This window comes from Erinaceus europaeus, chromosome 11 (assembly GCF_950295315.1).
Source record: "Erinaceus europaeus chromosome 11, mEriEur2.1, whole genome shotgun sequence".
Classification (NCBI taxonomy): Eukaryota; Metazoa; Chordata; class Mammalia; order Eulipotyphla; family Erinaceidae; genus Erinaceus; species Erinaceus europaeus.
Genome location: NC_080172.1, coordinates 47103761 through 47117098, shown reverse-complemented (window position 1 = coordinate 47117098; position 13338 = coordinate 47103761). Strand labels below are relative to the sequence as shown.

Here is a 13338-nt window from a genome sequence, read left to right as displayed (position 1 = left end):
GAAGCTTAGGTTTCAGAGTCCACCCCACTTCTGCCACAGTCCTGACTACCATGTAGTCTTGGCATTTTCACAGTAAAAATTCACACAGGTGTTATTAACATCAGCCCCAAGTTGACCTTGGCTCACTACACTTTGTCAGGCCAGCTCCAACAGACATATGGATGAACATAGGCTGCCACATCTGGGCACTAAGCACAGAGTCAGCTGGGAAGCCAGAGTTGAGAGGCTGACACAGGAGGAGGAGCAGCTAAGGTATACCCAGCATCTCAGGAAGCGCCAGACACGATGACCTAGTTCTCTTTCTTAGCCCTGAGGGCTGAAGCATCAAGGAAATGGGTGCTAAAATGGGCCCCCAAAGAAGTCAGGGTCAGCCACTTGAGATTATCCCATACCCTCTCTCCCCATCTTCAGACCTTCTCTGACATTTTGGTTTTACCCTGGCACCTCATTAAGTGTGTAGAACTAGTGCCCTCCAAATTTAACAAGAGGCCCACAGGAGATAGTATAGTGGTTACGCATGACTTTCACATCTGAGGTCCCAGGCACCACCATAAGCCAGAGCTGAGCAATGCTCTGGTGGGGGAAAAAAAAAAACAAAAAAATGTATGCAGAGTGCTAAGTGGCACTGAGAACTGGACAGCTGGTTCCAAAGGTCCCTAGTAAACCTTTCCTCAAATATGTCCCCAAGACCCTTTCCTTAGAGGACTCCTGTGGATTCCACAATGGATGCAATGAGGTGTTCTAGGGGGCTTAGTGCCAGGTGAAGTTAAATCCTATCTGGGGCTGGGAGATGGCTCACTTGGTACAAGCACTTGCCATGTGTGAGGACTTGGGTTTGAACCTCTGGCTACCACAGGGGAACACCTGCTCTGGAAGCTTCAAGTGTCTCTCACGCTCTGATAGAAATAAACAAGTCTGGGGCCAGGTAGTGGTGCACCTGGTTGAGTGCACATTACAATGCACAAGGACCCAGGTTTGAGCCCCCAGTCCCTACCTGCAGTGGGAAAGCTTTGAGTGGCAAAGCAGTGCTGCAGGTGTCTTTCTCTCTCCCTTCCCTCTTGATTTCTGGCTGTCTCTATCCATTAAATAAAGATAATAAAAAGTCAAGTCAGTCCATTGGAACAGAGGATTCATGCAGGCATATAGCCCCTGGTGGTAACTCAGGTGGTCTAAAAATGTTTTATCTGGGGGCTCACAGCTGCTGTTTTTACTGTTTTGAGGGAAGGGCAAGATATCTCACTTGGAATGACCCAGCTCAGCCCCTACTGTATTAAAGGAAACTTCAGTACTGTTTTTTAAATATATATTTTTAATTTTCTAATTAGTGAGAAATATAGGAGGGAAAGAACCACATATCACTCTGGTACGTGCTGCCAAGGATTAAATTTGGGACCTCATGCTTGAGAATCCAACTCTTTACCCATTGTGCCACCTCCTGGACCACTTTTTTTTTTATCTTGACTTATTGGACAGACGGCCAGAAATCAAAAGGGAAGGGGTAGACAGACACCTGCAGCACCGACTTACCTGCAAGTGGGGAATGTTCAACCTGGGTCCTTGCATATTGTGATGTTTTAATTTATTCCCTTTTGTTGCCCTTGTTTTTTGTTGTAGTTATTATTATTGTTGTTGTTGGATAGAACAGAGAAATGGAGAGAGGAGGGGAAGACAGAAGGGGAGAGAAAGACACCTGCAGACCTGCTTCACTGTTTGTGAAGAGAGTTCCATGCAGGTGGGGAGCCAGGGCTCGAACCGGGATCCCTATGCAGGTCCTTGTGCTTTGCACCACCTGCGCTTAACCTGCTGCGCTACAGCCCGACTCCTGATGTGTTTTAAGTAGGTGAGCCACCATCTGCCCCTGCTCCCCCCACTTCAAAGATAGAACCATACGTCAGGTAGTGGTGCACCTGGTTAAGTGCGCACACTATAGTGGGCAAGGACCCAGGTTCAAACTCCTGGTCCCCAACTGCAGGGGGAAAGCTTCATGAGTGGTGAAACAGGGCTGCAGTTGTCTCTTTCCCTACCTCCTCCCCTCTCAATTTATGTTATTAATGTCATTGGATAGGACAGGTGGGGAGCTGGGGGCTTGAACCAGGATCCTCATGCCAGTCCTTGTGCTTCGCACCATGTGTGCTTAACCTACTGCGCTACCTCCTAACCCCCATTTAAATATTTTTTAAGGGCTAGGGAGACAGCACAAAATGGTTATGCAAAGACTCATACTTGAGACTTCAAGGTCTCAGGTTCAATCCCTAGCACCATCCTAAGCAGAGGCAAGCTGTACTCTGTCCTCACTTAAAAAAAGAAAAATTAAAGGTAAAGAAAATAAATGCCAGGATGCTGCCTAAGGTTGCTAAAGAAGTTGGCCCTTTATTTTTTGGTTTATTACTGAGGTTTCACTCTTCTAGGATGATTTTTTTTTTTTAAGATAAGAAACAAGAGCCATAGTGAAAAAAGACCATTGCATTAAACTTCCTCCAGTGTGGGAGGGACCAGGCTTAATGCTCATAACAGTGCATTATCCAAGTGAGTTATCCTACTGGCCCTGGTCTATTACGTCATGTAGTCTTTCTGTACTGTGTTCACTTGAAGAAAGGCAAGTTCTTCACTTTCTGCTGCACAGCCACATGTCTTCCAGTGTCCTCTATTTCAATACAAGGTATTCTCAAACTGTGCACTGTCAAGATTAATAAAAGTTTTCAAAACATTTCAAAGAGACAACAAATAAAGTTCTGGCTGGATTTGAGAGAACAATTCCTTGTTATAATGAACCAGAAATACAAGATGCCACTGAAACTGTAACAGTTGACAGACTAAGGTTGAACTTAATTAAATCTTCAAAGGGAAACATGAGTGTCAAAATCAATGGAGAAGCCCCAGATTGGTTTGGGATAAAGATAGGATAACAGCATTACAGCATGTACCTTCTACTCCTCTCAGATATTAGTCTGTCATCACTCTTCCATCCCTTTTCTTTTGGAAAACAGCTACCAAATCAAATAGACTTTTCTTCTCTACTGCAGGTGTCGACCAGTCCAATAGAACCTTCTGGACAGGAGCAAAGCCAAGAGGAAAGCTTGTAAATCGTATTTCAGGATAGAATAGTATATTCAACCAAGTATACTTTTTTTTTTTAAGATTTTTAAATTTATTTATGCGAAAGATAGGAGGAGAGAGAAAGAACCAGACATCACTCTGGCACATGTGCTGCCGGGGATCGAACTCGGGACCTCATGCTTTAGAGTCCAAAGCTTTACCACTGCGCCACCTCCTGGACCACCCAAATATACTCTTAATGGCATCCGTGTACATAGAGTGTTAAGCAAACCAGAGCTACTAGAAGGTGTAACTTGTGTGTCCTCATGTTTATGTCAATATTCCCAATTTACAACATTAAAAAAAAAAAATCAACACAGCAGAAAGCATTTTCAAACTCTAGATTTTCTAAAACTTCTAAGAGTCTATTAAAGATGATGTATAATAACAGTTGTATCCCAGAAACCTAGGCATCAGGAAGGAGCACTGATGGGCTCTGGGATTTTGTCTTGGAGGTGGAGATACGAGCAGAAAAAATGTTAGACAAGGGGGCAGAGGTGGGAAGAAAATGAGTCACAAAACTAACATATTTGTGTTTAAAGTGTAGGTAAAAGAAAAAAAAAGTCAAGTAACAATAAAAAAAAACAAACCCAAGTCAAAGACAAAAAATTTCATATAACACAGTATCAAAAAAGTAAAAGGAACATACTAAATGCACAAACTGGTGGCAAGTTAAGCCTATTGTAATAGGTCCTTCCAGCATCAATCAGGTTTTTCAGCTGTCATCAAGATTATGTACAGATGTGGTGACTTTAACAAGAGTCTCTCAGAGGAGGTAAGTTTCAATCATTGGTTTCAGGATCTGTCTGTGCCATGTAGGCATCCAATTCAGCATCCAGATGTCCTTTTGTTTTCGACATGTATGCATCCAACTGGTTGTCGAGCTGCTCCTTGGTTAGTACAGGGCGAGCAAGGGCACTTCTCCCTCGTCCACGGCCTCTGCCTCTGCCTCCAAAGCCCCCTCTTCCCCGACCTATCATACCCCGACCTGGCCCAAGGGAAAAAGAAAAGAAAACAGTTACAAGTAGGTTTATAATGGGTGCTATAGTTAATGCCCCTTAGAGCAGTGGGGCCTAGCTGAGAAAGGCTGAAGGGCAGGGCAGAGGAAAAATCCGAAAAAACAGGAAACACACTGGGTAGAAAGCAACACATGGAAAGCACACATAATGAATCCCTTATTACATGCTCATCTCTAGCTGCAACTTAAAAATTTAATCTAGTAACAAAAGTAATGGAGATTAATGGATAATTAAAAACAAACAACAAAACAAAACACAACTTTACTCTCCCAAAACAAATTACAAAGGTTTGAGACCCACTGTAAGTTAAGAATGACATAAAGAAAGGGGGTATACAGCTAGATGGCTTTCATAGCTATGGGAAATCAATTTATTTCTTCTCGATTTTAGTAAATTCAATGAGATGACCCCACTGTCAGGAGCCTTAGGAATTACTATGACATAGGAAAGACAAGAAAAATATTTTAAGACTTGGTTGTCAGAAAAGCCAAGACGTATTTTTTCTTTATTTTATTGAGACAGAGATTGAGAGAGTGATCCCGAGACCAAAGTACTACCTGACTATGGTGGTGATGGGGATTGAACCTGGGGCCATGGACCCTCAGGTGTGAAAGCCATTTGCAGAACCACTATGTTGTCTCCCTAGTCCAAGATGTATTCTTTCTTTTTTTTTCTTCAGTCTTTTATTTATTAGATAGAGACAGCAGAAATTGAGAGGGTAGGGGAGACAGAGACACACCTGCAGCACTACTTCACCACTTGTGAAGCTTCCCCCATGCAGGTGGGGACCAGGGGTTCAAACCTGGGTCCTTGAGCATTGTAACATATGCACTCAACCAGGTACGCCACAACCTGGCCCCAAGATGTATTTTTTCTATGCAAAAATGCATCATGACTTTCCTAACAACCCAGTCACTTCTTAAAAACATCACGAGTAGTCCGGGAAGTGGTGCAGTGGCTAAGGAACTAGACTCTCAAGCATGAGGGCCTGAGTTCAATCCCTGGCATCACATGTACCAGAGTGATGTCTGGTTCTCTTTGTCTCTCTCTCTTCCTATCTTTCTCATTATTAAAAACAAACAAACAAAAAACCCATCATGTGATACTGGGAACTGAACTTCTTGGGACAGCATTATTTTAGAGACCAGTGCCTTTATTCACTGTACCACTTTGTCTCTGATTTTAGTCCTTAACAATTATAGTTATTTGAGAGATAGTTACAATTTATTTTATACTCAAGCTGTAACCTGGGAGGTGGGAAGTGGATAAAAAGCACTGGATTCTTATGTATTCTTATGGGATTCCCCCAGCATTACATGTGTCAGAGTGATGAGCTGGCCTCCTCTCTCGTAAAAAACTAACCAAAGCAAACAAAAATAAACCAACTAAACAAACCCCTCAAGCTTTCTTTAGAAGCTTCTTTACCCTATCCCTGTGGTGTTTCTCAGATACCAAGTCAAAATAGTTTAGAAACGGGCTAGCAAGATAGTTCACTTGGACAGTGTGCTTGCTTTATTACCCACACAACCTAGATTTAAGCCCGACCACCACCATATTGAATGAAATTTTGGTGCAGTGTGTCTTTCCCACTGTCTTTCTAGCTGAAAAGGGCAGCCTGAAGTGATGAAACCCCACTAACAAACAAAACAAACAAAAAACAAACAACAGTAAGTTTAGAGACAAGCTTTTCCATCTTGAAACCCAGACTAGTTTGTAATTCACTCATGCCAAGCAACATGTAATGGCAGAGAAAAAAACCCCTGAATTATCAAATTTGCTTTTCTGACAGTTACTCCCCAGTAATTTCAAAGCCATAAATTATGGGAGACCCAATATATGCAGGGGATGTAACAACAGAAACCCCTCCCCCCACTGCTGGGAGTTTCCTACTAAGTTACAAGTCACAAAACTCAAATGAGACTTGGCATTTAATAGCATTTATCTCTTCTCCATGAAGTCATGAGACAAATATTATTAAATTACAAAGGTGAAATTATCATTAAGAGTTAGTTAACTGATATGATTACGATTACCATCTCACTTTCTACCCTGATCAAAAAGTCATCCCCCCCCTACCCTGCCACCAATGAAACATGCTTTGCCCTGCATTTACTTGTTTCAGGGCCAGTGTTTTGTTCCAAGTCTCACCATCCTACACCTCATTTCATTTTTGTACCTTTTCACAGCCTCAAAGTGGAATTTCTAACTTATATCAAGGACTACATGGTAGGAGGGAGGGACAGAGAAAGGTGATCCCAAACCTACTATTATGATTTTTACACAACAATTTAAATAGATTAAAAAAGAGCCTGGAAGAAGACTGCAAGTGACTGGTTCTTGGAAAACCCAAGACAGACTTCTGCACTACCATCAGCATGTGAATTTAGAAAACAAGCCATTTGAAAAAACAAAACAAGACAAACAAGTAAGCCTGCCTGTAACTTGTAGCTGTGCAGAAAGGCGGCTCTGAGTTTTGAAGGGAAAGAAATAAGGGGGAGCTATTCTCTGAAGTTGGTAGCTGACTAACCTCTACCACCGATTCCGCCACGACCCATAGCTCCACGCCCTAGGCCCCCTCTCCCAGGACCTCCACGACCTCGAACACCACCTCTTCTTAAGCCCATTCGGGGAGCTACGGCTCGTCCACCTCGGAGCAGGTTTTGACCTTAGAGAGGAGGTATACAATGTATATGCAGGTAAATCCAAGAGAGACATAGAAGATTCTAACCAAAGGAAGGAGGTGAGGATTAATTGAATTAATTCAGTTATTGTTAGGTTGGGTGGGACAAGCTGCACACTGTGTGTGAACAAATCAACAAGTCTGAACACAAATCCATTTTTGGAAGAAGCTGGGAGTTAATTAGTAAGTGTGCATACTTAGTAATAGTCATTGAAATAGATACCTAGCATTATGTTACAGTTAAAAATTGGGTATGGTCCCTGCTCTCAAGACATTCTTGTAGGGGCCAAGGGCAATTCAGGGAAAGGGTTAGCAACACCCAAAATGTAACATATATATAGCTGGGTGCTACAGGTCCACTTGACATTTCACTTTCCCAGATGTAACAGGACATTTCACCAGCACCAAAAAAGATGGTTACTTAGGATAGAGGCCAGCAGACCCATACAATTCTGATATTTACTGATTTCTACAATTGGAATGTGCTGATTCAAGCAGCAGCAGGGAGTTTTAAAATGGAATGGAGATGACATGAATTACCTGCTATTATGCAGGGTATAGCCTCTCACCATTGCACATTATCAGAAAAGGAATGATGACAACAAAATACATGCAGCACTATTAAAAATATATGACTTCCAAGTTATTGTATTAATACAAATTGAGATGTTCAACAAATGTGTCTATAAGCAGCCCAAGAAAAAAGGGAGTAGCTGGACCCAGCAATTATCAGGTACACAGCACTGACCTCGGAGCGACATCCCGCCCCTAAGTAGGGTTCTTGTGGCACGTCCCCCACGTAGTCCTCCTCTGGGCAAGCCTCTCTGGATTATGGGCAGGCCTCTTCCTCCGATTGCTCCCCTGGCCAGGGTCCCTATGGGTCGGCCTAACCGTGCCTGGATGTTACTCTTACCCAGGCGCTGCTTTAAACTCTTCTGGAAGAAAAGGTATTAAGGGATTGAGATCAAAAAAGCAATCCAGTGGGATTTGATAATTTAAAGTATAGAGAAAAAGAAGCAAGTGAGATTTCTGTGGGTGTCGTAAGGATCCCAAAGTAGAAGCAAGCCTTTGCTTCAGAACACGGTATAAAAGAATTGAGTCAGAGTTCCTAGGTATTTAAGAGTATAGTCCCATTGACATTGGTTATTACCTCACTAGTTTGTCTGTAAATGTCAGCACTCCATTACTTGGAACTTAATTTTTCAGTAAGAACATTTTATAGCTTCAAATCCTGGATTCTGCTGTTTTCATACAACAGGCTGACAAAGATACAACTTGATCCATACCTGCCCAAGGACTACCACTGTCTTCAAAGGCTTACTCAAACACCATAGGAAGTCATCACACTCTGAGCAAAAATTAAATCACAAGTTCATTTGAGTTCTTGTGACTTAAAAACAAGGTTTGATTTTTCAGTCAAAAGAGGCCAGTGTGTTCCATTTTTCCTTTGAGTATCTATCTCCAGATGGTTCACATTTTTACCTTAAGATGTAAATAAAAGCATTAATTCCCCAATAAAGAAATAAATTATTTAAAAAAAAGATGTAAATAAACAAAGTCAAAGCTTATTTCTTTATATTTCTTAGTCACAATTCCATGTCTACCCTTGTAAACAGTTCATTAAGCCTGAATTCAAAATAAACAAGTGAGACTTAACAAAACCCAGGGGTTACATTTGACAACAAGGACATACCAGAGATAAAGACTTTCAATAATTTGTCCCTTAAAGAGAAACTATGAAGACAGCACCTCAGATAATTTATGAAAATAATATATATATACATCCTCAAATTTTTACCCACATGTAATTACCTTTTTTTTTTTTTTACAGCTACATATATTAGCTTTCAGTGGGGGGTGACAGCATAGTGATTATGGAAAGAGATTCTCATGCCTGAGGGTTTGAAGTCCCAGTTTCAACCCCCAGCACCACTGTAAGCCAGAGCTGAGCAGTGCTGATACAAAACAAAACACACACAGGTATAAGCAACCAAAACAGCCTGTCAGATCACTACCCTGAGAGCATACAATTATGAAGTTAGAAGTTCCACAAATCTCGTGTTCAATCATTCCAACTATATTCTCCTAATATTTGTACTTTGAGGGGAGTATTTTCTCAAGATCTTAGTAGGTTCTCTCACTTCTCAATTTTTAGTTGCCACCACTACCAGTCAATGATAGATACCACCTAATTTCCATCCTAGTGCTGTGACCTATGCTAAGTCACTAATCACGTGACTATTTAGATTAAAAAATTAGGTTTGAGGCTTGGGAAGTGGTACAGTGGTAAGGCACTGGACTCTCAAACATGGGGTCTGGGTGATGTACTGATTCTCTCATTAATAAAAATAAAATCTTAAAAATGTGGTTAGTGTTCACACTTAATCACCACAGAACATTCTACTGGACAGCACTGCTCTAAAGGCTACCTCTCTTGGCTGTCATTAAAACTTCTGGTTAAAAGGAGAGACTCATATTCAATTATCCTCCCCCCCCAATTTATTTTTAGAAAATAGTGGTGGCTTATAGTGCTTTCCTGAGTCAAGGACAATTCTAGTCACTCCAAGACTGAAGGTAGCTGAAGCAGAAGGCCCTGTTTATTTTTGGTCAGTGAGTCCAATGGTTCAGGGTGGGGGTGGGAGGGTGTTATATTTAACTGCTGAATTTATGCACAGCCATGCAGTGCTATCAGTTAAAATCCTTACAGTTGCATGGCACCGCCCTCCGGACGCCCAGCCACAGCTTGGACATATCCTTCCACAGCCACTGTCCGGACTTGCATATAAAGTCTATGAATAATAAAGAACATGTTTTATTTTAGGTCTGAATAGGAATTATTTCTACTGGAAAATCTGAAAGAAAACCTACAAATTTTTATTACTCAGTGTTTGCATTCCACTGATCACTTTGGGTGCTGTGGAGATGGGGGGGGGTCACCTTACTCTTTCTACATTTTAGCATTTAAAATCTTTGACTAAGACTATTCTGACTCCCTGCACTGGGGAGAAAAGAATGAAATGATTTCCTTAAGTTTGTAAATAATTTAATAGAGAATCAACTAAGATGGAAGCAACAATTTCTTTATGAGGAAAAAAGGGCAATAAATTTAGTTTTAGCAAAGGATCAGAAAACAAGAGATTAATATTCACTGAACCAGGCCACACTGATAGCAAACTAAGTAAAAGAGACAACAAAAAGTTATTATTGATACCTGCCCAAATGGGAATTCTTTCAACTTCTCTTTCTTTCAGAGAAGTTTCAGTTTTTGCCCTGAGTCACCTTTGTAATCATCCACCACGTCCTGACAGCCTCCCAGTGGATTGCCTGATAGAGATCATCAGCTGCTTCTGGATTGTTAAGACCCATTCTCTCACCTGCTTAAGTTTTAATGCTGCTTGGACAGAGGGTCTATTCTCCATCTGCTGGGCCAGTCTTCTGTTTCTGGCACTGGCTAGCTGCTGTTGTTGCTGCATCGAAGCCCGAATATTCACTGGCATCGGCTGTTTGTTCTTCAGCATATTAGTAAAGCTTCAAGGTCGAACAAAATGGATGTTTAAATAAAAGCTTTATTACAAAACATTTATTGGCATTTTCATGGCTTGCTAGATCAGGAGCTCCAGATCCCACGAACTTTAAGTAAAGTGGTACACTAAGATCAAAGTTGATGTGGGTTAAAGACTCCTCTGCTTCCACAAACTTGCAAGAAGCAGAAACTTAGAAATGCAGCACATTCAATCAAAAGTGATAACAAGGGCTCGGGTAACGGCTTTTAGAGAGGTGGAAGGTATGAAAAACACGCAATAAGCAAGATACAATGACAAGACAAAAGATGCAATTTCAAAGACAAATGAAGAGAGTCAAAACCTTGGGAGACCTATGGGTGCATTTTAAGGGCAAGCATGAGAGTAAGAGCACTTTCAAAGCTCATGGAAATACAATACCCATGCAGATTATAGGAATACATCACGTTTGCTCGGGTATTTATTCACTCAGTAATGGAATATGAATAGTGTATCATATCTAAGAGATGAGGAGCACATATGCTTCACAATGGGGAAAAATATTACATAAATCTCTTAGTGGTCTAGTCTAGTATCAATCTACAAAATTACAGACCAAAGGCATTCAATGTCCAAAAGGTCTCAGATTTTTGAAACTACCTTTAAAGACAGTAACTTCTCTTACTCTCACATGATTTCTTCTTCTGACACGTTATGTTAGTCCAATCCTATGAGTTTTGGGAAGACACTTTCCTATTACTCTTGTCAAGGTAAGTTTAGTGAAATGGAAGAGAAGAACACTTAACTGTAAAAGAACTGAAAACAAACAAACTAAAAGCAGAATGGGAAGAAAAGTGAAATGGAGCAAAGCAAGTGCCTCTTACAAGGCCCAAGAACGTCATTCCAGGGCCTTTGGACATAGTTACAACTTGCTACCTGCCTCTTACAGGCCAGACACAACGTTGCTGGCCTTGGACTGGGCAGCAAGCTCACTGCAGCCAGGGTAACATGCTACTGAGCTGCACCACCCCTGTACCAATGTAAAAAATGTGAAGAAAGGGAGGGCGTGAGGAGTCTTTTTAAAATACATCCCACCAGATCAATCTTTCAGATAGCTTAACATAAAAAACTACTGGTAAGGGGTTTTGCAACAACCACCCCATTTGTCTCGTGTACCACACTGGATGCAACTAAGAACAGAGGTCGGTAGCCTTCTGTTGGTTACTTAGCTTAAAACCGGTTTCTGTGAATTGGACCCCACGGCCAATTTAGGTAATGTGTTCTTAGGAGCGAGCTGAAGTTGCTGTTGGCTGCCTCACCGCTCATTTAGAGACATCTTGGTGGTGCTTTTGAGCACAACTTTCGGAGCTGACTGTGCAGCCATCTTCAAATCCCGAGAATCTACAAAGGACGACAGAAGAGGGGCATCAGAACCACCACCGTCTGGTCTCCGCAAGCCTAGGGCGGGAGGGCGGACTAACACCGGGCTGAGGGTCGAGCCGCAAGGCCACCCCCAGCCCGGCCTCCCAAATGGCAGTCCCAGACGGGGTTCAGTCTCAGCAGCCCGGCTTTCCATGTGGAGACAGCACAGCGGTCATGCAAACCGACTCTCAACCAAGGTTGCGAGGCCGCAGGTTCAAGCCCCAGAAGCACCAGCAGCAAGAGCTGAGCAGGGCTCTGGGGAATAACTGAAAGCAGTGCAGCTCTCAGGCGCTGAGGCGAATCTGGGGTCCAACCGGGAGGTGAAGGGGGACGAAATACAAAGGCGCTGGGTGCTTGTGACGTGCGGCCCAAACTGGGAGCCAATGAGCAGGTTGCCCGGCTGCCGACTCCAAGGCCGAGTCCTCCCGCCACAGCGCTGCGGCTGCGGCCACGGCGCCGCCCGCCCCGCCCTCCCCGGCGGCCGGGCCGCCCCTCGACGCGGGCACCCACCGAAGGAGACGGACGCCAGAGCTCCTCTCGGGGCTGCCAGCACGGCTGCGGCGGGCAGGCCGGGGCCGGCCGGACCTGACTGGACGGAAGGGCTCGGGCTCGCTGGGTTGGCAGTTGGTTATCTGTATGGGCAGGAGGCGGCTCGGTTAGTTCGTTGTGACGGGCTGGCTGACTGTGCGCTGGGCCGGTCCGCCCTCTCGCCCGGCCTGCCCGGGTTGCCCGGTCTTGCAGTCCTTCCGTGCCACCAGAGACGCAGCCCCCAACTCCCGCTCACGGCCCCAAACAAAATGGCCGCCACGCCCTGCGCGCAGCGGAACCGGCTAAAATGGCGTCGGCGCGGTGACGTCAGACGTCAGCTGCGCGCACTGGGGAAAACCGAGCGCTACTACGCCTCACGGAGTCGGGGCGGGGCCTGGGGAAAAGAGGGCAGGGCTTTAGCGCAAGTCTGCTTTGGTGCCCCGCCCATGTGTGGGCGTGTGGCCAGAACTTCGGGAGCTGGCACGTAGGTCATCTGGGCAACTTGGGTCACCAAAGGAAAAGATGTGGGTTTGGACCTGAGAGGTGGCGTGATGGATAAAGCATTGAACTTTCCAGCATGAGGCCTTGAGTTTAATATGTGCCGGAGTGATGCTCTGGTATTCTTTCTCATATTCTTTTTTTCATGCTACGCTCTCCCTTCATGCCATGCTCTCCCTTCACGATTGTTCTTTTTCTTTTTTCATTATTTATCTTAATAATCATTCACTCTGGAGTCCAAGCTGTGTAATGCCATAAAGGCCCCAGCCAAAGATCTGGAATAAGGATGGGGGGGGCATAGTTCTCTCTTCCCTCCTCCCCAACATGGCCTGAATATTGTTGAATTATTGGGGTGGGGATGAGGACCTTTGCATCACTGCTTCCCCTTTCCACCGCCTCCCCTTCTGGATTCTGAAATAGACCAGGGATCTTTCTTATACTTGGGTACTTTGTAAGTATTCACGTGTTTGAGAAATGAGTGGAAAGACAGCACATTTCCTTCCTTCCTTCCTTCCTCCCTTCCTCCCTTCCTCCCTTCCTCCCTTCTTTCCTTACTTCCTTTTCTTCTTTTACCAGAACATTGCTCAGCTCTGGT

The 13338-nt window shown here is 43.7% G+C and overlaps 1 protein-coding gene across 6 annotated transcripts; it reads right to left on the bottom strand.

Annotated features, from left to right (window-relative positions):
• Positions 1 to 3422: 3422 nt before the first annotated feature.
• On the bottom strand, positions 3423 to 12538 carry CHTOP (chromatin target of PRMT1). 6 transcript variants are annotated; one of them, XM_060201533.1, is made up of 7 exons: positions 12228 to 12537; positions 11615 to 11696; positions 10170 to 10323; positions 9501 to 9584; positions 7544 to 7730; positions 6643 to 6780; positions 3423 to 4084 (listed from the first exon to the last, which is right to left on the bottom strand). In XM_060201533.1, exons 2-7 carry the CDS (start codon positions 11677 to 11679, stop codon positions 3879 to 3881), a joined length of 834 nt encoding a protein of 277 aa, XP_060057516.1. In that variant the 5' UTR covers positions 11680 to 11696; positions 12228 to 12537; the 3' UTR covers positions 3423 to 3878. The 6 variants fall into 6 exon arrangements, with proteins under 6 accessions (XP_060057516.1, XP_060057517.1, XP_007525443.1 ...); XM_060201534.1 differs by lacking the exon at positions 6643 to 6780 and having other exon boundaries at positions 12228 to 12538; XM_007525381.3 differs by lacking the exon at positions 9501 to 9584 and having other exon boundaries at positions 12228 to 12535.
• Positions 12539 to 13338: the final 800 nt, after the last annotated feature.

Coding starts and splice junctions, on each gene's coding strand:
- CHTOP (XM_060201533.1), bottom strand. CDS start 11,679: ATGGCTGCACAGTCAGCTCCGAAAGTTGTGCTCAAAAGCACCACCAAG. Junction 7,731..9,500: donor GAGGGCGGTGCCATGCAACT/GTAAGGATTTTA, acceptor CTTTTCTTCCAG/AAGAGTTTAAAGCAGCGCCT. Junction 6,781..7,543: donor GGGCGGGATGTCGCTCCGAG/GTCAGTGCTGTG, acceptor CTCCTCTCTAAG/GTCAAAACCTGCTCCGAGGT.